The 26407-nt window shown below is 42.3% G+C and overlaps 1 protein-coding gene across 2 annotated transcripts in view; it reads right to left on the reverse strand.

Moving 5' to 3' along the window:
- Positions 1-26407, reverse strand: part of PAICS (phosphoribosylaminoimidazole carboxylase and phosphoribosylaminoimidazolesuccinocarboxamide synthase) — a 130548-nt gene that overhangs the window by 51121 nt on the left and 53020 nt on the right. For both annotated transcript variants that reach the window (XM_082264894.1, XM_082264893.1), the window contains 2 exons: positions 8747-9217; positions 3966-4034 (listed from right to left, as the gene is read on the reverse strand). In XM_082264894.1, coding sequence (XP_082121020.1) covers positions 3966-4034; positions 8747-9217 — 540 coding nt within the window. The remainder of the gene's footprint in view (positions 1-3965; positions 4035-8746; positions 9218-26407) is intronic.

The following is a 26407-nucleotide window of genomic DNA, read 5'->3' on the forward strand; positions in this document are numbered from 1 at the left end:
ATATCACTTTTGAGCCATTGTGGATCATTTGGGGCTGTGTCTATACCGTCCTCATTATGGTCATGAGCTCCCCCATGCTCCTTTGTATATACAGAGCTGAAGAAAGTATTTAATAAATTTGCCTTCTCTTTGTCCCCAGTCACCCACTCCTGGTTATTTTGTAAAGGGCCTACATGCTCAGACACAACCTTTTTACTGTTAATATATTTGAAGAATTTTTTGGGGTTTGTCCTACTATCTTTTGCAATCTGTTGTTCATTTTTAATTTTTGCGTCCCTGATTTCCTTTTTAACCGCTTGCCGACCGCCGCAAGTAGATTTACTGCGGCGGTCAGCCCCTGCCAGGCAGAGTGACGTTAATTAACGTCACTAGCCTGGGAGGGTCTGGGGAGCGAGCGCGCGCCCGCGGAGGCGCGCTCCCGCTCCCGCGCGGTCACGGACCCCCCCGCGCGTGTGACCAGCGGACCCGATGTCCGCCGGTCACTCGGCGATCGGCGGGGGAGAGGGAGAATGTCAGGCAGCTTGTGTAAACAAGCCACCTGTCATTCTCCTCGCTGTAAAGACACTGATCACATGGATCTACTATGTAGATCCGTTGATCAGTGTCCTTACAGCTCAAGCCACAGCCAATCACAGTAGAAAGCACGCCCCTAGGGACACACACAGCCCCTCCCTCCCAAATAAAGTTAACCCCTTCACTACCAGTGTATTTTTACAGTAACAGTGCATATGTATAGCACTGATTACTGTAGAAATGTCACTGGTAACCCCAAAAGTGTCAAAAATGTCAGTCAAGGGTCCGATCTGTCCGCCGCAATGTCGCAGTACCGCAAAAAAAATCACAGATCGCCGCCATTACGCGTTAAAAAAAAAACAACAAAAATGACAAAAATCTTTCCCTTTGTTAGTAAACGCAATAACTTTTGCGCAAACCAATAAAAATACGCTTTTTGCGATTTTTTTTACCAAACATAGGTAGGATAAAACAAATTGGCTGAAAATGTTAAAAAATTTTGATTTTTACATTTTTTTGGGGGGGAATTTCCTATAAAAAAATGTGAAAAATATTGCTATTTTTGCAAAATTGTCGCTCTTTTTTTGTTTATAGCGCGTGATCAAAAAATCGCACAGGTGATCAAATACCACCAAAAGAAAGCTCTGTTTGTGGGAAAAAAAGGACGTCAAATTCGTTTAGGTACAGCGTCGCACGACCGCGCAATTGTCCGTTAAAGTCACGCAGCGTTGAATCGCAAAATACCCCCTGGTCTTTTAGCAGGAAAATCCTCCGGGGCTTAAGTGGTTAAACATTCTGTTTTATTCTTTGTAACAATTAAACAATGATAGTGTTCCCTCATTTTTATATTTTTTTAAAAGCTCTTTTCTTTTTATCTATAGCTTTTTAAACTTTTGCTGTGAGCCACATAGTTTTAAACTTATTACCCATGGGAATATACATTGCAGTGAGTTTGCATAAAGTCTTTTTGAAAAATTCCCATTTATGTTCTGTGCTCATTGATGCCGATATTCCCTCCCAGTCTAAATCCTGGAGAGCAGCCCTCATCCTTGGAAAGCATGTCTTAGTTTGTAGCAAAGCAGTGAAGCCAAGAGCATGATCAACACAGAGGGATGGGCTCGACAGACTTGCATCTTTCATGAGGATCCTCAAAAAAGACAGGAAAGAAAGACTTCAGAGCTGGATTCCTGGGACACCTAGGCCTTGGCGCACAAAATGGTCTGTCAAGGGACCCAATCAACTTGTCCCAAAATGACAGAATGTTGCATTGCAAAGGTCTGGAGTGAAACTAGACCAGTGTTTCTCAACTTTATTTTTAGTCAAGGCACCCTTTAAAATTACAGACAGACAATCTCAAGGCACCCTTTAAAATTATGGACATTCTTGAGGCAACCCATTCTAATATATTCTATTCTAATAGTTTTACACAATGCAGCAACACCCACACATAGGAAATCCAACATTAGAGGTGATTTATTCTTCCAAAGAAAATACACTTTTGCACACTGGTACTGACTAGTATTCCAATGTTTCTCTTCTCCCTCTAATGTGACCCCAGTGCTGAGGGAGAGAAGCAGAAGAGGGTCAAACAAGGATGCTGTGGGGGCGACAGACATCCTCCTTATCAACTGATGACTTTATTAGTTGTTAGGATGCCAGTGTCTAGAAAGTCATAATGGGGCACAATGTAAACCTGTGGCTTTGTGTGTGTGTGTTTTGTGCGTGGTTTTGTGTAACTAAAAGGCAAGCTTGATTCACCTGCTGTCTTGTGTACAATTTTTAGGAATTTTGCCAAGCTACCCCTGAAGAGGCCCCAAAGCACCTTGGTTGAAAAAGGCTGAGCTAGAAAAATGGAACTGCCTTGAAGGAAGCAACCATCAGGACCTCATGCAAAAGTAGAGAGTCTGGCAGCTCCTGGTCTGGAGAGTTCAAATCCCAGACCTGTCTGAAGTTTCTCCTCTAGAAGGAACACTCCAGCCTAAGCTGTGTCCACAAGACCTAGATTCTCCAAATGATGACTCCAGCAGCAATTTCTCAAGGTACAGGCTTATTATGAACCGCTGTGATGTCTAGACGGTCAAAGCTACATTGTACAACAAAGATGGAGCTGACTGTTCCCTCAATCGGAGGTCTTCTAGGTATCCCACAATGAGGATGCCACAAGAGGCTAGCAAGACTAGTAATACCTGATGTGCAAATGAGAGAGAGGCTGAAGAGCAGGGCGAACAGGTCCTGTAAGGGACCCCACAGCAGTACATAGGATGGGTGAACTGGCGCTGCAGGGAGCACACAGCAAAACATAGGAATTGCTGCTTCCTTGGTAGGATGAAGGTATGTAGGTTAGCATCTTTGATGTCCAGGAAGTCTTCTTGGTGAAAGGAGGATGATGGATTTGGTAGATTCCATGTGGAACTTCTAGACCTGAAAAAAGAGCTCTGGCTTGGGAACAGTAAACAGATTGGAGTACACCTGGAACCACAGTTGACACCTTCATCTAGAATACTCAGGAGGACTCATTGGAGATCCGCTAATCTGTATGGTAATATAGGAAGTTTGTAGGTGAGAAACTAAAAATTTGATTAGTCTTTAACACAACACAGCTGAAAAAAACAACAAAAAAAAACCCCTAGGGCACCAGCAAAAAAATGGTGGCCTGCTGGTAGTAAGAGGGGATATTCTGGGCTAGCCCACATTTCTTTTTTTGTTGACTGAAGTAAAAGTTGAAAAATAAAAAAGAGCTAGTAAAAAGTCCAAAAAACTCCCTAGGGCGCCAGCAAAAAATGGAGGCATGTGTGTAAAAAGAGGGGTTATCCTGGGCTGGCCTACATTTATTTTTATTGTTTGTCAGTGGACAATCCTCTTGTAGACAATGGGGTTGATTTACTAAAACTGGAGACTGCAGAATCTGGTGCAGCTCTGCATAGAAACCATTTTTTTTTTTTTTTGTAAACGCTTAAAACGTAACAACTCATGCCCCGTACACACGTGCAGATTATCTGAAGACTTTTGTCTGCAGACTTACCAAAACCATATAATATGAGGTCAAACCTAAACACTTTCAATTTGTATGCAATCCGGCAGGCCCTTGCACTACATAGAAAAGGTAAATCTGAAGACAAAAGTCTTCAGATAATCTGCACGTGTGTACGGGGCATTAGAAGCTGATGGCTACTATGCACAGCTTCACCAGATTTTGCACTCAGTTTTAGTAAATCAGCCCCAGTATAACCTGGGAGGTAAAGACTTCCCAGGCCCCTCAATGGGCTAGAAAGAAAAAGAAATAAAACCATGTGATAGAGAAAAAATAAATCAATATACTGAATAATATATTTGCATGTATTAAGTTATTAACCACATATAGTTTTTATAAATACAACATATTTTGCAATAGTGGTACTTTAAGCATTAGAACAGGTGTTGATCAATATTAAAACAAGTGAAACTTGTCTCACCATTGGGGGAGGTTTTTCGCTTTAGTGCAGATAATGCTTGATTACGGAGCGTCACTAAACCTTCTTCTTCTGTTAAAATAGAAGAATAGATCCCAGAAATCCAGAATTTACAGATCAAATGTTGTGAACGAGTTAAAAAAGAAAAGCACATTTTTTTTTTTTTGGGTTTGTTTCCCCTTCATTTGTTTTATGAGATTTGTTGTTTTATCTGCCTGTTACTGTACGGATGACTATGTAATACTATGTGCTTATACTTTTTGATGCTTGTTGTACTTCTACACAGTTCAATAAACTTTGTTTCTGATTTAAAAAAAGACAAGTACAAATCTGTAGCAAATCAAAGTGACAGCAACACTCCTTCAGGTGAAAGAATGGGATGGACAAGCCAGAAACAAGCCAGATACAGACCTAAACTTTCCAGTAGTAGCATAGAAGCCCGGTCTGAAGGCTGGGCCCTCTGCATTGCTTATCTACTTGCATTTTATCTACTAATACTTTTCTCCCCAAAAAAAAAAAAAAAATTTTCACAAAAAAAATATATATATATATATATATTGTACAGGTGATAAACTGTTTATTTAACCACTTTACTACCAGTCACGTAACCTCTACGTGATCAGACTTTGAGTGGTTATACCGGGATGATGCCTCTAGCTAGAGGCATCATCTCGGTACCGTTGTTTGAAGCCGACGGTCGGCTTTCCGTCGGTAACGATCGATGCGGCTCGGGAGCCGCTCGATCGTTACCCGGGGGGGCGGGAGGGGACGTCCCCCCCCTCCCGCCGCCTTCCGCGGCTTTGCTCGGGGCTACCGTCCCACCGGGAGCCCCGAGCACCCAGCCGGCACGTCCGCCGGCTGGATGGAGTCCCGATGAATGCCGGAAACGGCATCGATCGGGTCTCCGATGACGTAACCCGGAGGCGGCGTCCATGACGTCACGTCCGGGTTACTGTGCTGCAAAAGGCGGCAGATTTGAAAAACGGCTGTATGCAAAAATGCCGTTTTCGGCGTTTTGCATACAGGGAAGTGTAGTGGAGGGGTCTAGGGTCTTTTAGACCCTCGATCCCTCCATAAAGTGTACCTGTCACGACATATTGCTGTCACCAGGGATGTTTACATTGCTTGTGACAGCAATAAAAGTGATCAGATTTTTTTTTTTTTAAAAACCTGTAATAAAGTTTAAAAAAAAAGAAAAAATAAATAGGAAAAAAAAAAAAAAAAAAAATTTAGCCGTCCCCGTCACCGTTAGCTCGCGCACAAAAAAAAACGTATACGCAAGTCGAGCCGCAAATGAAATCGCTGTTCAAACCACACATGTGAGGTATCGCCGCGATCGCCAGAGCGTGGGCAATAATTAAAAAAAAAGAGCTACACTCTAACTCTAAACTGGTAACCGTTAAATAAATTTAAAGCGTCGCAGATTGAGATCTCTATTGACCGTAGTTTGTCGCCATCCCACGGGGGGGCGCAATTTTAAACCGTAACATGTTTGGTATCTATTTACTCGGCGTGACATCATCTTTCACAATATACAAAAAAAATGGGCTAACTTTACTGTTTAGTATTTTTTAAATGCAGTGAAATGTGATTTTTCAAATTTTTTCCAAAAAAATGGCGTTTTAAAGACCGCTGCGCAAATACCGCGTGACAAAAAATTTTGCAATGACCGACATTTTATTCTCCAGAGTCTTTGCTAAAAAAATATATATAATGTTTGGGGGTTCTAAGTAGTTTTCTAGGAAAAAATACTGGTTTTAACTTGTGAACAAAAAGTGTCCGAAATAGGGCTGGGGCTAAAGTGGTTAAAAAAAAAAAGGAATTAAATTAATATTTGTGATTTATATAGTGATGCCTTTACTGAACTGAGAATCACATATCTCTCTCTCTCTCTCTAATATAAATTATATATATATATATATATATATACACACACACACCGTGTACTAGTTAAGCTGGCCATAGACAATTCAAATCTGGGCTGGTTCAGCAGGAACCAGCCGTGATTCGAACCATGTATGGGCAGGCTGAATGTACCCAAGTTTATCGATCAACTTGGATACAACCAGCCTGATCGATCGATTAACATGGGTACAACCAGCCTGATCGATCGATCAACTTGGGTACAACCAGCCTGACAGATTTTACATGCAATTATTGCTAGTAGCTGTTATAGCCGTCCCTGCCAGGAGAACACAATGGCTCAGTGGGAGGGATTCCCTCCATCAACACTGTCTGTGTTGATTTGAGAATTGAGCAATTTTCTTTTGCAAGAAAGAAAATTATTCCATCTATGGCTGGCCATACACAGTTCGAATCCAAGTGGTTTCTGCTGAACCGGCCGAGATTCGAACCGTTAATGGGCAGGCTGAATGTACCAAGTTGATTTAACGATATAGCCTCTATCAATAATCACTGTATTCTCCAGCCCGCCCCCGCTGGGAGCAGACAATGGCTCAGCAGGAGGGATTCCCCTGTTAGCACTGAGTTTTGATAGGGAAATGATGCGTGTTTGGCCGGCTTTAGTCTTTTAAATTGTAGAGATCCCCTTAATCACTTTGAACAGGGTAACCCTCTCCCAAATTGAATGATTAGTAATCAGTTGTAGAGAATTATTTTTGACATGTGGTAACCAGCACTACTGACACTCCAAAGCACTATTTACCCTGCTCTTGTACACTGCCTGATTGGCAAAAGGGAAGCCCAAAGTCTCATACCGCTGTACTAACAATCTGATGTTAGTACAGCAATCTCCCCTACTGTGCTATTGTGTGTTGACAGGGGGACTGCCCCCTGCCAGAACACTCTGGTCAGCGCTCTTAGCTGAGAGCGCTGATTGGGAGCCAGTTGGCAGACCTTTTTTGGTCATGACCCTTTGACAGAGGGTTTCTATTGAGCCGGCCGATGCTGCCTCACATTCGGCCCGTGTGTACTAGGGTTAAATCTATTGCCTTGCTTGCAAATCTGGATGAGGCGATGGAGTGCACTCTGGATAACAGATTCTGGCCAGAGGTGTCTCAGCAGCATTTGGGCAGCAAAGAGCGAAGCAAGCTCTGGTACAAAGAAAGCAAACAGAAGGCGCCTCTAAGTGCAGTAACAAAAAGATTTTTTGCCAAAAGATGAAAATACACTTATTAGCATTAAATGAAAACAGGACTCATCATAGAGTGTGGCAGGGAATCCAATGGCAGGTGGTCCCAGAGATGGTCCAATGTGCAGCTCAATGGTGAAAGAATCAGCCAACCAGCAGAGGGGAGCTGCAGTAGAGAGGACCAGGAAGGACGGCCACGCTGCCAGGGCCAGGACCGGGATGTGACATCAGCGGGAGACGCCCAAGGCCAGCGTAAAACGTTAAACCGCTGTATGGTCTTGGCCACCGTGCTGCAGCTCAGTTTTAGGGTCTTGGCAATCTTTATGTAGAGGAACATTTTTTTTTTTCAGATCCTCAGAGAGTTATTTGCCATGAGCTGCCATGTTGAACTTCCAGTGACCAGTATGAGAGAGTGACAGTGATAACACCAAATTTAACATACCTGCTCCCCATTTACACCTGAGACCTTGTAACACTAATGAGTCACATGACACTGGGGAGGGAAAATGGCTAATTGGGCCCAAATTGGACATTGTCACTTAGGGGTGTACTCACGTTTGTTTTTATTGCCAGCGCTTTAGACATTAATGGCTGTGTGTTGAGTTATTTTGAGGGAACAGCAAATTTACACTGTTATACAAGCTGTACACTCACTACTTTACATTGTAGCAAAGTGTAATTTCTTTAGTGTTGTCACATGAAAACATATAATAAAATATTTACAAAAATGTGAGGGGTGTACTCACTTTTGTGAGATACTGTGTGTGTGTGTGTATATATATATATATACTGTATATCCTACATGCATATAGTGCTGTTCCTTCCGTTATTCACCGAGTGGTTGGAAAACCCAGTCATACTAGTAACCAGTATAACACCACGCTCTCCTTGCTTCAACGTGCATTCCCCACAGTTCATCTTTATGCATTTTTAGCGTATACATATGTATATGTGCACTGTTTCATAGAGCCCTTTATACATTCATTCATTCTTCCTCTCGCTTACCCTACTCCCCCTTTTTTTAATCTTCCTTCATGTATTTAACCCTCCCCCCATTGCTTCTTATGCACCATTCTGGCATTTGTAGTCCCACGAGCCCCCCCCCCCCCATTCTTGTGTTATTTGTGACATTTGTCTGATGTTTTTAATTTTTCATTATTTTTTTATTATTTTCATGTCCACTTCATTGTACCATTGCCCAACATGTATTTCATCAGATATAATTTATTTAGTATAATGCAGTATCAATATTCATTATTTGCCTTTTTTATATTTATCCAATACACTAATATTCTGGGCTGTGGCTACGGTTGTCCCTGTTTCCGCCCATAGTCCCGCCCTTGACCTCGCCCCTAGTGGGTATATTAAGATATGCTCATGAGCTGAGAGTTATTGCATGAAAAAGGAGCCAATAGACGCTCCGAAATGCGTCCTGCTCCCCTGGCACTTGCGTTCCATGCTGGCCTGAGCTGCACACTGGACCATCCCTGGGACCACCTGCCACTGGATTCCCTGCCACACTCTATGATAAGCCCTGTTTTCATTTACTGCTAGTAAGTGCATTTTTATCTTTTGGCAATAAAAGTATTTTTGTTTCTGCATTTAGAGGCGCCTTCTGTTGCTTTCTTTGCTTGTAAATCTGAAGCTGCATGTGGCTGATATTCTATGATGCAACACAAATAATTATATTTACCTGAGAGGTTCTGTGCTCCACTAACTGTTCTGCACTCCTCTGGAAAGATTGTTTGGTTTAGGATACTACCACATGGTTCATTTTCAGCAACCTGTGCTGGAACTTTTGGAAGGTGTTGCAATATGTTATCAATCTGATTGAAGAATTTTACCGTCTGTCTCATTGTACGTTGGCTTTCGTTATTTTCGTCTTTTTGAATGCAATGATATTCGTATTTTAGGTTCTTGTACTTTCTTCTGCACTGCTTCCAGTCTCTGTTGATCCCAAACTCCATGAGTCTAAGTGAGATCTCTTCAAAGACCTGTTTGTTCCTGAAAGTGCCATCTAGCCGGCGGAATATCATCTCATCTGACCAGATGTGCAGCAGAGATTGGACTTCATAATCGCTCCAGTTCCTGCCCCCTCCTGTGTCATTTGGTGTCACTATTCTGAAGTCATTGTCAGGGTCATCATCCAGTTCTGGGGTATCATCTGGATAAATAAATGATGGTATATGATTTACATTTCGTATGTTAGGTGAATATACACTAGACCTTTTCACACCAGTATCAGCATGTACCATTACTCATTGGATGACGTTTTTGAATATGGGAGGTTTGGTTACACTACATTTTCTAACAGCTCTTTGTGTTGCCCCAGAGAAACCAATTGTATGCAAAGGGCAAAGACCCCAAATCAATAAATTATAAACTATTTAAATAAAGTAAATATATAAGATATCCTTCTCTCGCTCTCTCTCTATATACAGTGGGTACGGAAAGTATTCAGACCCCCTTAAATTTTTCACTCTTTGTTAAATTGCAGCCATTTGCTAAAATCATTTAAGTTCATTCTTCATCCTCATGAATGTACACATAGCACCCCATACTGACAGAAAAACACAGAATTGTTGACATTGTTGCAGATTTATTAAAAAAGAAAAACTGAAATATCACATGGTCCTAAGTATTCAGACCCTTTGCTCAGTATTTAGTAGAAGCCCCCTTTTGATCTAATACAGCCAGGAGTCTTTTTGGGAAAGATGCAACAAGTCTTTCACACCTGGATTTGGGGATCCTCTGCCATTCCTCCTTGCAGATCCTCTCCAGTTCTGTCAGGTTGGATGGTAAACGTTGGTGGACAGACATTTTTAGGTCTCTCCAGAGATGCTAAATTGGGTTTAAGTCAGGGCTCTGGCTGGGCTATTCAAGAACAGTCACGGAGTTGTTGTGAAGCCACTCCTTCGTTATTTTAGCTGTGTGCTTAGGGTCATTGTCTTGTTGGAAGGTAAACCTTCGGCCCAGTCTGAGGTCCAGAGCACTCTGGAGAAGGTTTTTGTCCAGGATATCCCTGTACTTGGCCACATTCATCTTTCCCTCGATTGCAACCAGTCGTCCTGTCCCTGCAGCTGAAAAACACCCCCACAGCATGATGCTGCCACCACCATGCTTCACTGTTGGGACTGTATTGGACAGGTGATGAGCAGTGCCTGGTTTTCTCCACACATACTGCTTAGAATTAAGGCCAAAAAGTTCTATTTTGGTCTCATCAGACCAGAGAATCTTATTTCTCACCATCTTGGAGTCCTTCAGGTGTTTTTTAGCAAACTCCATGCGGGCTTTCATGTGTCTTACACTGAGGAGAGGCTTCCGTCGGGCCACTCTGCCATAAAGCCCCGACTGGTGGAGGGCTGCAGTGATGGTTGACTTTCTACAACTTTCTCCCATCTCCTGACTGCATCTATGGAGCTCAGCCACAGTGATCTTTGGGTTCTTCTTTACCTCTCTCACCAAGGCTCTTCTCCCCCGATAGCTCAGTTTGGCCGGACGGCCAGCTCTAGGAAGGGTTCTGGTCGTCCCAAACGTCTTCCATTTGAGGATTATGGAGGCCACTGTGCTCTTAGGAACCTTTACAGCAGAAATCTTTTTGTAACCTTGGCCAGATCTGTGCCTTGCCACAATTCTGTCTCTGAGCTCTTCAGGCAGTTCCTTTGACCTCATGATTCTCATTTGCTCTGACATGCATTGTGATCTGGAAGGTCTTATATAGACAGGTGTGTGGCTTTCCTAATCAAGTCCAATCAGTATAATCAAACACAGCTGGACTCAAATGAAGGTGTAGAACCATCTCAAGGATGATCAGAAGAAATGGAAAGCACCTGAGTTAAATATATGAGTGTCACAGCAAAGAGTCTGAATACTTAGGACCATGTGATATTTCAGTTTTTCTTTTTTAATAAATCTGCAACAATGTCAACAATTCTGTGTTTTTCTGTCAGTATGGGGTGCTATGTGTACATTCATGAGGAAGAAGAATGAACCTAAATGATTTTAGCAAATGGCTGCAATATAACAAAGAGTGAAAAATTTAAGGGGGTCTGAATACTTTCCGTACCCACTGTATATACAGTATCTGACAAAATTGAGTACACCCCTCACATTTTTGCAATTATTTTATTATACCTTTTCATGTGACAACACTGAAGAAATGACACTTCAGTGTAAAGTAGTGAGTGTACAGTTTGTATAACAGTGTAAACTTGCTGCCCCCTCAAAATAACAACACACAACCATTAATGTCTAAACCGCTGGAAACAAAAGTGAGTACACCCCTAAGTGTCAATATTTTGTGTGTCCACCACTATTTTCCAGCACTGCCTTAACCCTCTTGGGCATGGAGTTCACCAGAGCTTCACAGGTTGCCACTGGAGTCCTCTTCCACTCCTCCATGATGACAATATGGAGCTGGTGGATGTTAGAGACCTTGCGCTCCTCCGCTTTCCGCCACAGATGCTCAATAGGGTTTAGGTCTGGAGACATGCTTGGCCAGTCCATTACCTTTACCCTCAGCTTCTTTAGCAAGGCAGTGGTCATCTTGGAGGTGTGTTTGGGGTCAATATGTTGGAATACTGCCCTGCGGCCCAGTCCCCGAAGGGAGGGGGATCATGCTCTGCTTCAGTATGTCACAGTACATTTTGGCATTCATGGTTCCCTCAATGAACTGTAGCTCCCCAGTGCTGGCAGCACTCATGCAGCCCCAGACCATGGCACTCCCACCACCATGCTTGACAGTAGGCAAGACACACTTGTCTTTGTACTCCTCACCTGGTTGTCGCCACACATGCTTGAAACCATCTCAATCAAATAAGTTTATCTTGGTCTCATCAGACCACAGGACATGGTTCCAGAAATGCGTGTCCTTAGTCTGCTTGTCTTCAACAAACTGTTTGCTGGCTTTCTTGTGCATCATCTTTAGAAGAGGCTTCCTTCTGGGATGACAGCCATGCAGACCAATTTGATGCTGTGCGCGGTGTATGTTCTGAGCACTGACAGGCTGACCCCCCCCCCCCATCCCTTCAACCTCTGCAGCAATGCTGGCAGCACTCATACGTCTATTTCCCAAAGACAACCTCTGGATATGATGCTGAGCACATGCACTCATCTCCTTTGGTCGACCATGGCGAGGCCTGTTCTGAGTGGAACCTGTCCTGTTAAAACGCTGTCTGGTCTTCGTCACCGTACTGCAGCTCAGTTTTGGGGTCTTGGCAATCTTCTTATAGCCTAGGCCATCTTTATGTAGAGAAACAATTCTTTTTTTTCAGATCCTCAGAGAGTTCTTTGTCATGATGTGTTGATCTTCCAGTGACCAGTATAAGAGTGTGAGAGCAATAACACCAAATTTAACACACCTGCTCCCCATTCAAACCTGAGACCTTGTAACAACAATGAGTCACATGACACCAGGGAGGGGAAATGGCTAATTGGGCCCAATTCGGACATGTTCACTTAGGGGTGTACCCACTTTTGTTGCCAGCGGTTTAGACAATAATGGCTGCGTGTTGAGTTATTTTGAGAGGACAGCAAATTTACACTGTTATACAAGCTGTACACTCACTACTTTACATTGTAACAAAGTGTCATTTCGGCAGTGTTTTCACATGAAAAGATATAATAAAATATTTACAAAAATGTGAGGGGTTTACTCACTTTTGTGAGATACTGTATATATATATATATATATATATATATATATATATATATATATATGTTAAGATATGATAAATCAGTGAGTAGATCAAACCTCAACACATCTACAATGACCATAAAAATGTGCAAAGAATGTGCAATCAATCATGTAAATTGTTAAATAAATAATAGCATAATCAATCTATATTTCACAGTGATAAATATATTCATTCCAAAGTAAATATAAAGTGCAGCAGTGGTAGAAGAAAAAATATATAAATACATTTTTAAAAAGTCCATAGAGCCCCATACACCATTCATTTTTTTTCAATTTCCTATTGCAATTAAGTCGATCTTTGGACAGTGCAAAAAAGCTCCAGTTTCCACACCATGCGCACCACAAGCAGTGCCCTTCACCCTACCTTATGGGTATCTGCTCAAGCTAATTGTTGGACCCCTACTGAAAAAAGAAGGCCAACTGCACTTTATTTACATGTGTACAAACCTAACTCCTCTCAAGTCTTCTTTTTTCCTCCCAGACCATCTCCCAATGGCTAAGATAATATGTGGGGAAGCAGGACAGTGCAGATTATTCTCACCAATTTTATTGAGAATGGTAAAAAACAAAAACAAAAAAAAAAACACACATTTCAGCAGATAAAACATGTCATAAGGCATGTCACATTCATATTCCAATATGGAATTTGGATGTGCCTTTGCACTGATAGCACTTCACTGTTTGTAATATTGTTTCTGTTGTAGTGTGATGAGTGCACATTTTGTAGTGATAGCTGCTTTCTGATTATTTATCTTTTTTTATATTTTTGAATAGCGTGTGGGGTATTTATTATATTATTTTTATTAGGGATCAAGTGGGGTGAGGCTGATATTCACTTTTTTTTAAGTATCGGTATCGGCCACAAACTTGCAGATATGACCGATATTGCTTCAAGTGGTTGTACCAGAGTGATGCCTGTTTTGTTGGGCTGACGGTCAGCTTTCTTGTAACAACTGATGCGACTAAGCAACCGCTCAGCTGTTCTAACAAGCAGCGGGAGGTTATGTCCGCCCCCTCCCACCGCTCCTCTTGGGTCTCTCATCCCACCAGGAGGCCCGAGCGACCAGCCGACACGTACGGCGGCTGGCCGAAGACCCAAACAAAGCCAGAATTGGCTCTGATCGGGTCTCCTATATAGTAATCTAGAAGCAAGGTCATGACATCACTTCCAGTTACTAAAGCCTTAAAGTCACCGGATTTTTTAAAAAAAATTACAGTATTCAAAACAGCCAAACTTGTCGTTTTGAATGCTTTTAAGTACAGAGGAGGGGTTTGGGGTCTTATAGACCCCAGATTCCTCCATAAAGAGTACCTGTTACTGCCTATTACTGTCACAAGCATTGTTTATATTCCTTGTGACAGCAATAAAAGTAATAAAAAATAACTTGTTTTTAAAGGACAGTGGAAAAATAAATACTGTCCGAAAAATCGGTATCAGCCCTTAAAAAAATGATATATGCCGATCCCTCATTTTTATTTCTCCTCAATTGCTCCATTTGAGGTTTGAAACTAATAGGGTGCTATGGAGCAATTCATAACATTCTTTTCAGAAACTATGCAGGGTTAAGGATGATTGCTACAGCATCAATGTATAGGAATCCATGTATAACTCAAAGCAGTCAAGAGCATGGAGGAGGAAGATGGCACTGAGCTCCACATAGCAGTGGTGTCCCGAAACAGTGTGAAGAAAGACGTCACTCTCCTCCTGGTAGATATATTGTATCTATGGGGGGAAGTGACACAGTTGCTTTGCCTAAAACCAGGAAAGGCCTGTCAAAACTAGTAAGGGGAAGTTAAAGATGCTACCAACAAGGCCCATGGAGACCTTTAAAAAGTCATTAGAAGACTAAGCCTAAAAATAAGTATTAATTTTTAAAGGGCTGGTTAGGCTGAAACCACTATAGGGGGAACACTGGAAAAAGTGATACCCTTATCTCTTCCCACACCAAAAGTAGCTTACACAGTTTCTTTACAGAGATTACAGATTCTTTTCAATTACAGATTCAGCATTTTTGGTAAAACCAAACAATAGACATAAAATTCCCAATGTTTCTGTTGGTGATTTGTCTTTATTGTCCAAAGCATCCAACAAATTCGACCTTATTTAAACCTGCACTGAACTGACAGCTAGAAGATGATTGAAGACTATAGGGTAACCCAGACAGTTCTTCTTTTAAAAGATTAAAGGATTAGTTCACCCTTACCAAAAAAACTGCCTATGCAGATAAGGGGCATCTGTAGATAAAAACAAACTACGTATTCTTTGACTAAAGTTTAATAATGCTCTTGCTTTTGGTGTAGGCCATTTACGTACAGTACCTCCTGAAGCCTTGACTCGAATACTCCCAGGACGTTGCTAGTATGTTGCTAAGAAAGTCCTAGTCATTACTGCTCACTTCCACTATCACAGGAGTGAGCTCTGAAATGTTAAACTCAGGGCTAGTGCATTAGGGGAGAGAAATAGCATGTTAGGGGGATTGAATCAGAGAACGAGCTCACACCACTGATGATGGATGTGAGCACCCAAACACTAAGAGCCGGTTCACATTTGTGTGATCACAGAGATCGCATGTAATTCGGAGCGCACTGCTCCTAAAATTACATGCGATGTCTGTGCTGTGCAAATTCAGCCATACAGTTTGTATGGCTGAATTTGCACCGCAATCGCACTAAAACACGCACAGGACCCTTTTTTTGGTCCACAGCAGAATCGGATCGCATGGTGGTTCACACTAGTGTGATCCGATTCTGTGCAAACTTTCAGATCGCACTGCGATATGCGATCTGATCTGGGGGTGTCGTTAACTTTTAATTGACACCCCCAGCGTATGGCATATGGCAGTGTGAACTGCCAGGGGTGCGGATGCGATGCAGGAACACGCTGTATATTCACAGCATTCCGGCATCGCAGAAATGTGAACCGGCACTTAGTAACTGGCACTTTGAAAATACTGTAAGAGGGAAGGAAACTTTATTGCAGCCGTGGCTCCAGGAAAAGAACTCTCAACTGTCTCAGTGGAAAGCTGGGAAAGTGTTGGGGGGGAGGGTGCTCTGATCAACCTGAAGTGTTTTTTAAAACTACTGCCGCTTGGTGGATTAGTTATTTAGGGCTTTTTGGCCTTTCCCGTTTCCTTTTTTTTTTTAAGGTATTGCATTTATTGTTGTTACTCTCTTGGTTTTCCTAAGAGACCCTGATACCACTGTATTGTGATTGCGCTTCTTGTTTGTTTGGTTTTTGTTTGTCTGCAGACTAAAGCCACAGATAGTTATTTATGCAAGTTATACTAAAGATGACAAAAGACCCAAAAGTATGTCATGTCCAGCCAATGCTATTAAGCACTTATCATTTACAACTTCCATGTGAGAAGACATTTCCAGTACCTGTTAAATCTTCTGTATGGTCATACCTCCTGCACCTTTTACTACACACACCAACCTGGAGGAGAGCGACTGAAATATGCACTTATACTTAGAGGAGCAAGAAGAAAAGCAAGGCCTTAAAAAGGATAACCATCCAAGTACTGATTTCCTGTTGGAGAAGACCTGTTGGCTCCTTTAGAGCATTCACACTACCTTGGATATCCAAGAAAAAATAAAAAAGGGCAACACGGAGGTAGGACTATTCCTGCATGACCAGATTTATGGAAAGATATAAGAGGACCTGTGATTCAAGAGAATGTATGATATATTTTCTTGTTAGGACAATATATATATATATATATATATATATATATATATATATATATATATATATACATACAGGTCCTCTTGTATCTTGCCATTTATTAATAAATATATCATGCACAAGTGGGCACCTAGGAACAGTCCAAGGAGGCTTGTCCTAACTAAATCAAGATCTGCTTGCCACTAACTAGACTAAACGTAGGTCAGTTCCTAACTAACCTAAACTAAAAAAAATTCTACCTGGTAAAAGAATGAGTGAACAAAAAACTAGGTGGTGACCCTGTAAATCTGGAAAACAGAAGCTTCATGCTGGAAAGCCCAGGAAACACAGATCTTGTAGAGTGTGCCTTGACTGGAAAGGGTAGAACCTTATCATTAAGTCAGTAGGCTTGTACAAAAACTTGGCTGAGCCACCAAAAAATTGTGGAATGTGAAAAAGGCTGTCTCTTACAGTGCCCTTCTAGTATGACAAAGACAGTATTTCTGAGGACTATATTAGCTGAGAGGTAGACCTTAACCACTGAAGCCCCGGAAGATTTTACCCCCTTCCTGACCAGGGCCTATTTTGCGATTCGGCACTGCGTGACTTTAACGGACAATTGCGCAGTCGTGCGACGCTGTACCTAAACGAAATTGACTTCCTTTTTTCCCCACAAACAGAGCTTTCTTTTGGTGGTATTTGATCACCTGTGCGATTTTTTGATCATGCGCTGTAAACAAAAAAATAGAGCCAATTTTGCAAAAATAACAATATTTTTCAAATTTTTTTATATGAAATTCCCAAAAAAAAAAATGTAAAAATCAAAATTTTTTAAAATTTTCAGCCAATTTGTTTTATGCTACATATGTTTGGTAAAAAAAAACATTTTTGTTATTTTTTTTTAACGCATAATGGCGGCGATCTGCGATTTTTTTTGCGGGACTGCGACATTGCGGTGGACAGATCGGACCCTTGACTGACATTTTTGACACTTTTGGGGTTACCAGTGACATTCCTGCAGTAATCAGTGCTATACATATGCACTGTTGCTGTAAAAATGACACTGGCAATGAAGGGGTTAACTGTATTGGAGAGGGAGGGGTTAAGTGTGTCCTAGGGGCGTGCTTCTAACTGTGATTGGACATGGCTACTGGTGTAAGAACAGAGATCAATGGTCCTACATAGTAGAACCGTCTGATCTCCATTCTTACACAGGGGAGACTGACAGGCGGCTTTGTTTACATCAGCCGCCTGCCTTTCTTCCGGTGTCACGGACGATCGCGAGTGCCCGGCGGATATCGGGTCCGCCGGGCACACGCGCGGAGGGGGTCCGTGACTACGCGGGAGCGCGCCTCCGGCGGCGCGCACTCGCTCCATATAAGCCTCACAGGCTAGCGACATAGACCTACGTCGCTTTGCCTGTGAGGGGCTGACCGCCGCAGTACATAGTTGTGCGGCGGTCGGCATGTGGTTAACAGCTCTAACCAAGCAATGGAGAAATATCCCCTTGAGATGGCCCAGAGCAGGACAGAGAGATTGCAAAACAATGTCCTGGTTAGGGTGGAAATTAGAGACCACCTTAGGAAGCACAGAAACTCTGGGCCTCAAAGACAACTTTATCCTTGTGAAAAATAAGTAAGGGATACTTACAAGACATGGATTCAAACTTGGACACTTGCCTAGCAGTAATAATGGCAATGAAGAAAGCTATCTTATGAGGTAGAGTAGACAAAGGAATATCTCTGATAGGTTCAAAAGGCAGTTTCTGAAGAGCCTGGTGAACAAGTTGAGATCCCCACACAGTCACCGAAAATGGTACAGGAGGAACTAACTTACCTACATCTTGTGCAAAGGAGTTTACTAGGGAATGAGAGGCAATCAGCTTTTGAAAATAGAGCCATTATTTGTGGTTACATTACTTAATAGTACTCAAAGCAAATTGTTGATCCAGGCTGGATTGTAGAAAAGTCAGGGTCTGTCCCATAGTTTAATATATTAACCACTTCAGCTCCGGAAAGGTTTTACCCCCTTAATGACCAGGCCATTTTTTGCGATTTGGCACTGTGTTACTTTAACAATTGCACGGTCGTGCAACGCTGTACCCAAATACAATTTATGTCCTTTTTTTCCCACAAATAGAGCTTTTGGTGGTATTTGATCACCTCTGCGGTTTTTAGATTTTGCGCAATAAACAAAAAAAAGAGCAACAATTTTGAAAAAACCACAGTATTTTTTACTTCCTGCTATAAAACATTCCCAATAAAACAAATTTAAAAAATCTATTTTTTTTTTCAGTTTAGGTCAATTTGTATTTTGCTACATATTTTTGATTAAAAATAAATTCACAAAAAGCATATTTTAATTGGCTTGGGCAAAAGTTATAGCGTTTACAAACTACGGGATAGATTTTTAGACTTTTTATTTTATTTTTATTAGTAATGGTGGCGATCAGCGATTTTTAGTGGGACTGCCACATTGCAGCGGACAGATCGGACCCCTAACTTACATTTTTGAAACTTCTTGGGGACCAGTGACGCTAATACAGTACTCAGTGCTAAATAATATGCACTGCTACTGTATAAATGACACTGGCAGGGAAGGGGTTAATACTGGGGGTGATCAAAGGGTTAAATGTATGCCTATTTGTGCTTACTAACTGTGGTGGGGGGCTCTGTGACAGGCACAGAGAGATCGGTGTTTCAGCTTAGCTGAAACATATGATCTCTCTGTGTGACTGAAGAGCCGCCTGTCTTGTTTACATAGGCAGGCGGCTCGTCTGTCAGTTTCTGTGAAGATTGCGGAAGGCTGGCGGCGATTGTGCCCGCTCCTCCCGCAGTCTGGCTCCCGCTGAGTCTAATCACACATGTACGTGATTATGCGCAGCCGAGCCACCCTGCTGCAGTAAATCTGCGTGGGGCGGTCGGCAAGTGGTTAAAAAGTGGTGCTGCACTCCCAAATGCTAATATGCTAGAATGCCTTTAAATCTGTTTGCATAGCAATTTTCAGAATCTGCATTTCATATCATAGCAAACCATATTTAACCACTTGCCGCCCGCCCGCCGTCAATTGACGGCGGAGCGGTGCGACCATTATTCTGGGAAGACGTCATATGACGTGATCCCAGAATAGCAGGGTAGGGGCGCGATCGCGTGCGCGCCGCCCTGCACTGCCGGTGTCGGGCGGCGTGGCTGTTTCCCACGTGATCGCCTGTGTTCCAATGACACAGCTGATCACAATGGAGGCGCCCGGGAGATGACCGCGCATGCGCGATCGGGGGCGAGCAGCGCGGTCATGTCGGTGGCACTGTGTTCCGCAGGAACACAGCTGTCACCGGCGGTAGTAAACAGTCACTGACAGTGACTGTTTACTAAGTGATCGGCTGTGAATCCATTCACAGCCGATCACAAAATGTAAACAAAGAGCAGTAACTCACTGTTACTAGCTCTGCTCCCCTCATACAGTTTCCAGTATGAGGAGAGCGGAGCTAGAAACAGTGAGTTACTGCTCTGTGTACCTGTAAAAAAGTAAAAATCACAAAAATAAAATGTCCCCACACAGTCCTTAGCCCCCCCCCCCCCAATGTCACCTGTCACCCAACAGTCACCTCATCAGTGCCCAGAAATTGACACCCATAACGTTCACATTTCAGCGTAGCGATCGCAGGCAGAATCACCGCGATTCTGCCCGCGATCCGGAAATCATTGCAAATTGCGTTGCCCGTGATTTGCAATAGCACCCCAAACGCTGTGCGATGTTGCCTCCATTTCCCCCTGCCAAATCGCGGTAACATCGCGCAAACATCGCATGACGCCCAAAAAAGGTACAAGAGTTTCTTTGGGGCGTCATGCGTTGTTTGCGTAATGTTACCGCGATTCGGCAGGCGGAAATCGCAGCAACATCGCACAGCGTTTGGGGTGCTATTGCAAATCACGGGCAACGCACAGGCGCCCCACGATTTGCAATGATTTCTGGATCGCGGGCAGAATCGCAGTGATTCTGCCCATGATCGCTACGCTCACATGTGGACATAGCCTAAAGTTCACCGGTCACCAGAGACTGCCATCAGTACCGCCGTGCACCATCACCCGTCACCTGTCACCCATCGGTGACCATCGCCCGTCACCTGTCACCCCATCAAACACCGTCACCTGTCACCCCATCAGTCATCGTCATCTGTCACCCTATCAATCATCGTCACTTGTCACCCCATCAGTGATCGTCACTTGTCACCCCATCAATCATCGTCACTTGTCACCCCATCAGTGATCGTCACTTGTCACCCCATCAATCATCGTCACTTGTCACCTCATCAATCATCGTCACCTGTCACCTCATCAATCATCGTCACCTGTCACCCCATCAGTCATCGTCACCTGTATCCCCATCAGTCATCGTCACCTGTCACCCCATCAGTCATCGTCACCTGTTTGCCATATACATGCAATCACTTACTGACCGCCTAACGACTATATGCGTCGGCCATTAAAAGCTAAATACTGGGGTTATGGCAGCAGATAGCCCCCATAACCCCGGTATTTTTTTAAACGGCAGGCGGTCGGCTTTCAGATAAGGGTGGTCCCAGTGGCGGATTCTCCGCAGAATTACCCTTACGGTGCAGGGGAAGAGGTGCCCCCCCTCCCGCCGCGTCCCAGACGTTTTCCCAGCTTACCGGACCCGCCGGCAGCGGGGAAAACTATCCGGTCCCGGATCCTCAGAGACAGGAAGTCGAGTGAGGGCAAGATGGCCCTCACTCGACTCTATGGTCTTGGAGGACCGGAGCTACGTCAAAAGACGTTGCCTAGCAACCGGTTTAAAGGGCCGCTTTTTTTTTATTTCCTTTTTCAACAATTTTTTTTTTTTTCTTTTTTAGTGTAGTTGTGCGGTGTGAGGTCTTTTTGACCCCATATCTCACAATAAAGAGGACCTGTCATGCCTATTTCTATTACAAGGGATGTTTACATTCCTTTTAATAGGAATAAAAATGATCAAAACATTTTTTTTTTAAACTGTGTAAAAATAAAAAAATAATAAATAAAATAAATAGGAAAAAAAAAAATTAAAGCGCCCTGTCCCCGTTAGCTCGCGCGCAGAAGCAAACGCATAAGCAAGTCCCGCCCACATATGTAAACGGTGTTCAAACCATACATGTGAGGTATCTCCGTGATCGTTAGAGTGAGAGCAATAATTTGAGCCCTAGACCTCCTCTGTAACTCTAAGCTAGTAACCTGCAGAAATTTTTAAAATGTTGCCTATGGGGATTTTTAAGTACCAATGTTTGGCGCCATTCTGTGAGCATGCGCAATTTTGAAGCATGACATGTTGGGTATCTAATTACTCGGCGTAACATTATCTTTCACATTATGGGAAAAAATTGGGCTAAATTTACTGTTTTCTTATTTTTTAGTTAAAAAAAGTGAATTTTTTTCAAAAAAATCGCATTTGGAAGACTGCTGCGCAAATATAGTGTGATAAAAAATATTGCAACGATCTCCATTTTATTCTCTAGGGTCTCTGCTAAAAAAAAAATATATAATGTTTGGGGGTTCTAAGTAGTTTTCTAGCAAAAAAAATGATTTTAGCTTGTAAACACCAAGTGTCAAAAATAGGCCCAGTCTTAAAGTGGATAAATGGACAACTTTGTGAAAAGGGCTACTTGGATGTTAGGCATCTGTATGTGGCCAGGCTGTGAAAAAGTGTTACACATGTGGTATCGCCATACTCAGGAGGAATAGCAGAATGTATTTTAGGGTGCAATTTTTGCTATGTACATGCTATGTGTTAGAAATATTGCATAAATGGACAGCTTTGTGTAAAAAAAATGTGTTTTAATTTTCTTTCCACATTTTCCAAAAACTTGTGGAAAAAAATGACATATTCAAAAGACTCATTATGCCTCAAAAATTATACATTGGGCTGTTTGCTTTCCAAAATGGGGTCATTTTATGGGGGTTTCCATTGTCCTGGTGCTCCAGGGCCTTCAAAAGTGCGATAGGTTGTCAGGAAATTATATGTGTAATTTGTGCTCCTAGAATGCCGGACGGTACTACTTGGATGTTAGGCCTCTGTATGTGGCCAGGCTGTGAAAAAGTCTCACACATGTGATATCGCCATACTCAGGAGGAGTAGTAGAATGTGTTTTGGGGTGTAGTTGCAAGTATACATATGCTGTGTGAGAGAAATAACCTGTTAATACGTCAATTTGTAAAAAAAAAAAAAATCTTCATTTTGCAAAGAGTTGTGGGAAAAAATGACAACTTCAAAAAACTCACCATGCCCCTTTTTAAATACCTTGGAATGTCTACTTTCCAAAAAGGGGTCATTTGGGGGGTATTTGTACTTTCCTGACTTTTTAGTGTCTCAAGAAATGAGATAGGCCTTCAGTACATCAGGTGTGATCAAGTGTGATCAATTTTCAATGATTCGCACCATAGCTTGTGGACTCTATAACTTTCACAAAGACCAAATAATATACACTTATTTGGGTTATTTTTACCAAAGATAAGTAGCAGTATAAATTTTGGCCAAAATTTGTGAAGAAAAATTACTCATTTGCTAAATTTTATGACAGAAACAAAAAAAAAATGCGTTTTTTCACAATATTTTCAGTCTTTTTTTATTTATAGCACAAAAAATAAAAAACCCAGTAGTGATTAAATACCATCAAAAGAAAGCTCTATTTGTGTGAAAAAAATGACACAAATTTTTTATGGGTACAGTGTTGCATGACTGAGTATATGTCATTCAAAGTGTGAGAGCGCTGAAAGCTGAAAATCAGTCTGGGCAGGAAGGGGGTGAAAGGGCACTGTAGGCAAGTGGTTAACAAACAAAACAAAACAAACAATGCATCAGTCCATAAAGTGTCCTTTGGTATGAATTTGCTTGCATATGCTCAATCTTTCATAAAAAACAGCCTTGTGTTCACATATCCAAACGACTGCTTTCTTAATTAGTGTTTACCACTATGTGCTCCAATCATCTACATTCATTAGTGATAATCCCCTCATCCGATGTGCCCTCATCTGGGGGATAAGACCAACCAATGGTCTATATGCGCATTTGTCCCTCTCTGTTTTTGCTGTTTCACTCCTTTGGTGGCAATCTTGAGTTTAGAATCCTCCTTCTCTTACACTTAAATTTTCCTGGTGTTTAGAGTGCACCAAACTGTAAAAAGCATTCAGTCCTCACAGTACAGGTATAAGATAATCAGACAGTATTACCACGGTATGCTCACAATGTGCCTCAGTGTGATGACAGATTGGCCCCTCCCCTACACGTTACGCCACAGGGTCACGTGGCTTCCTCAGGGAGTGTGTATATGTGTGAGCGATCCGCTTTGTATGTTTTTAGTTTTGTAGTCATATAGTACTCAATAGCACAACACATGGTTTAGTTCTTGTGATTACATTTTCAAACCTTGCATCAGGCAAAGTATTCTTTCCATGTAACATGATATATCTTGCGTGACTCCTTAGCTTACAGGAGAATAGAAATGACCAATTCAAAAAGACACCCCCTCCCCCACGGGACCTAGGCTTCAACAACTATGCTGTCAAAAATATAAAAAGAAAAAAATTCTGCGCTTATCCTGTCACCATTAAGTGAAAAATCCACCAATTAATCAGTGATAAAATAAACCTGTGATGCAGATAAGTGGGGTTGTGATGCGCTTCGGGGTGTTACAAAATATGTTAAAGTGCTTGTATGTGATAAATCGCCTCTAAAATCAATAAATCAATATATGTCAATATATGTATATAAAATTCATACAATCCTGTTACATATATTCCAAACTGTATCTTGTTGGGTGTGAAATAAAATATAAAGTGCTTAATAAGTGTCATGAGGAAGTCACGTGACTCCGTGACGTAACGCGTAGGAACCCGGAACAACAAGTGACGTGTGGTACGGGACAGAGCTCCCACTGAACACTGGAAAGTACGTTTTTAAATGTAAGTTTGCTATATTTTTTGGAATAAAAAGTCTATAATACTGCACAATGATGGCCCCTTAATCTTAATGAGCCCTAAGTAAGTGACATTCACCCCAAGAAGCTGCACTCAGAGGAAGGCATAGAAGGTCCCCGCAAATAGGACAAGGTTGGGAAGTAACACAGGAACCCCGGGAAAAGAGTGTCACCATTGATTCACCATTGATTCATTCACTCCAATATTCAGACTCAAAATGACTAGTTCAGAAACTGAATTACATTAAAAGACTTTATAAGGCTGGAAACATGGAATGGTTTGACCCGTCACCGTCCCAAATCCAAACAGATCTGGAGCCAAAAACCTTTAATTGCCACATCTATATAAATAAAAAGAAAAAGTAGAAAATAAAAAGAAAAAAAGAAAAAATGATTTTTTAGCAAAGACTTAAGATATAAAAAATCTTTAAAAAAAAAACTACAAAATCTTAGGCAGGTGTAATTCAAATTCCTTTAAAAATTAATGCATAACGGATGTTTTCCCTATTACCGAGAAGACATCACCTATGATTAAGAGTGTGCTCACTATCTTAAGCTGGATACACACTATCCAACTTTTGTTGTTAGATTTCCTTCAGATTTACCTTTTCTATGTAGTGCAAGGGCCTGCCAGATTGCATACAAATTGAAAGTGTTTAGGTTTGACCACATATTATATGGTTTTGGTAAGTCTAAAGGAAAAAGTCTTCAGAAAATCTTATAGTGTGTATGGCCCATTACATATGAACACCCCTACAGTTAGACAACCAAGCGGTATAAAGACAATAGGTGCTATTGAATATAATGGACAGTCCCCGGGGGGGGGGGGGGGGGGGGGTTTAAAACTCAACTATTATCAATAAAACAATTAATGTCCCATTTAATATAAGGCCTAACATTCGATAGCTTTGTACAGATATCCCATCATGAAATGCATTGGATTTACACCCTACAGAGTTATCGACCATTAGGCCTTAATATTGAATGGGACATTAGTTGTTTTATTGATAATAGTTGGGCGCGCACACAGAAGTGTCCGTGCTCACCGGGTTCTCACAGATCACAGTAAAGAGCCAATGTCACCGGCCCTTTACCACGATCATAAAGTAAACAATCGGGGTAATGCAGAGGTTGAGCTCCTCTCCTCTCCTTACAGTGTGTGTGTAGAGGAGAGAAATCGTGTGCAGCACAATAAGTTTCATTTAGTTACTGTGCTTTTCAGTGCCCAGCAATGCTACTACAGTGCCCATCAGTGCCACATCTGTGCCACTACAGTGCTCATCTGGGCCACCAGTGCCACTACAGTGCCCATCTGTGCCATCAGTGTCAAATCAGTGCCACCTGTGCCACTACAGTGCACATCATTGCCACTACAGTGCTCTACAGTGCCACATCAGTGCTCTACAGTGCTCATCTGCACCACATCAGTGCCACTACAGTGCTCTACAGTGCCACATCAGTGCTCTACAGTGCTCATCTGCACCACATCAGTGCCACTACAGTGCTCATCTGCACCACATCAGTGCCACTACAGTGTCATTGGTGCTCCTCTGGGCCACTAAAGTGCTCTACAATGCCATCAGTGCCACTACAGTGCCCATTAGTGCCACTACAGTGCTCATCAGTGCCCCTACAGTACCCACAGGGAACATCAGTGCTCATAAGTGAGTACTCATCAGTGCCACCCTATCAGTGGATCCTTATCAGCACCCATCAGTGCCGCCTTATCAGTGCAAGATAATCCATGCAGCCTCAGTGCAGTGCATAAGTGCACATAAGTGCACCCTCATCAGAACCCAGCAGTGCAGCCTCATTAGACCAGCTTCATCAGCACCCATCAGTGCAGCCACATCTGTCCAAGTTCCCCTATGGCATCAGTTTGTCCCCACAGCCCACAGTCACCAGTATGGCCAAAATATTTTTTTCCAGTGACCAGGCATACCAGTGTCTTAGCTTGACCGACAAGAGCAGTGGGTAAATCTCTGAGTCTGAGCCGGATTCTGATTCAGAATTTGAACCAGTTGAAAGTAGT

The sequence above is a fragment of the Pelophylax lessonae genome, assembly GCF_965119305.1.
Source record: "Pelophylax lessonae genome assembly, chromosome: 1".
NCBI classification, from domain to species: Eukaryota; Metazoa; Chordata; class Amphibia; order Anura; family Ranidae; genus Pelophylax; species Pelophylax lessonae.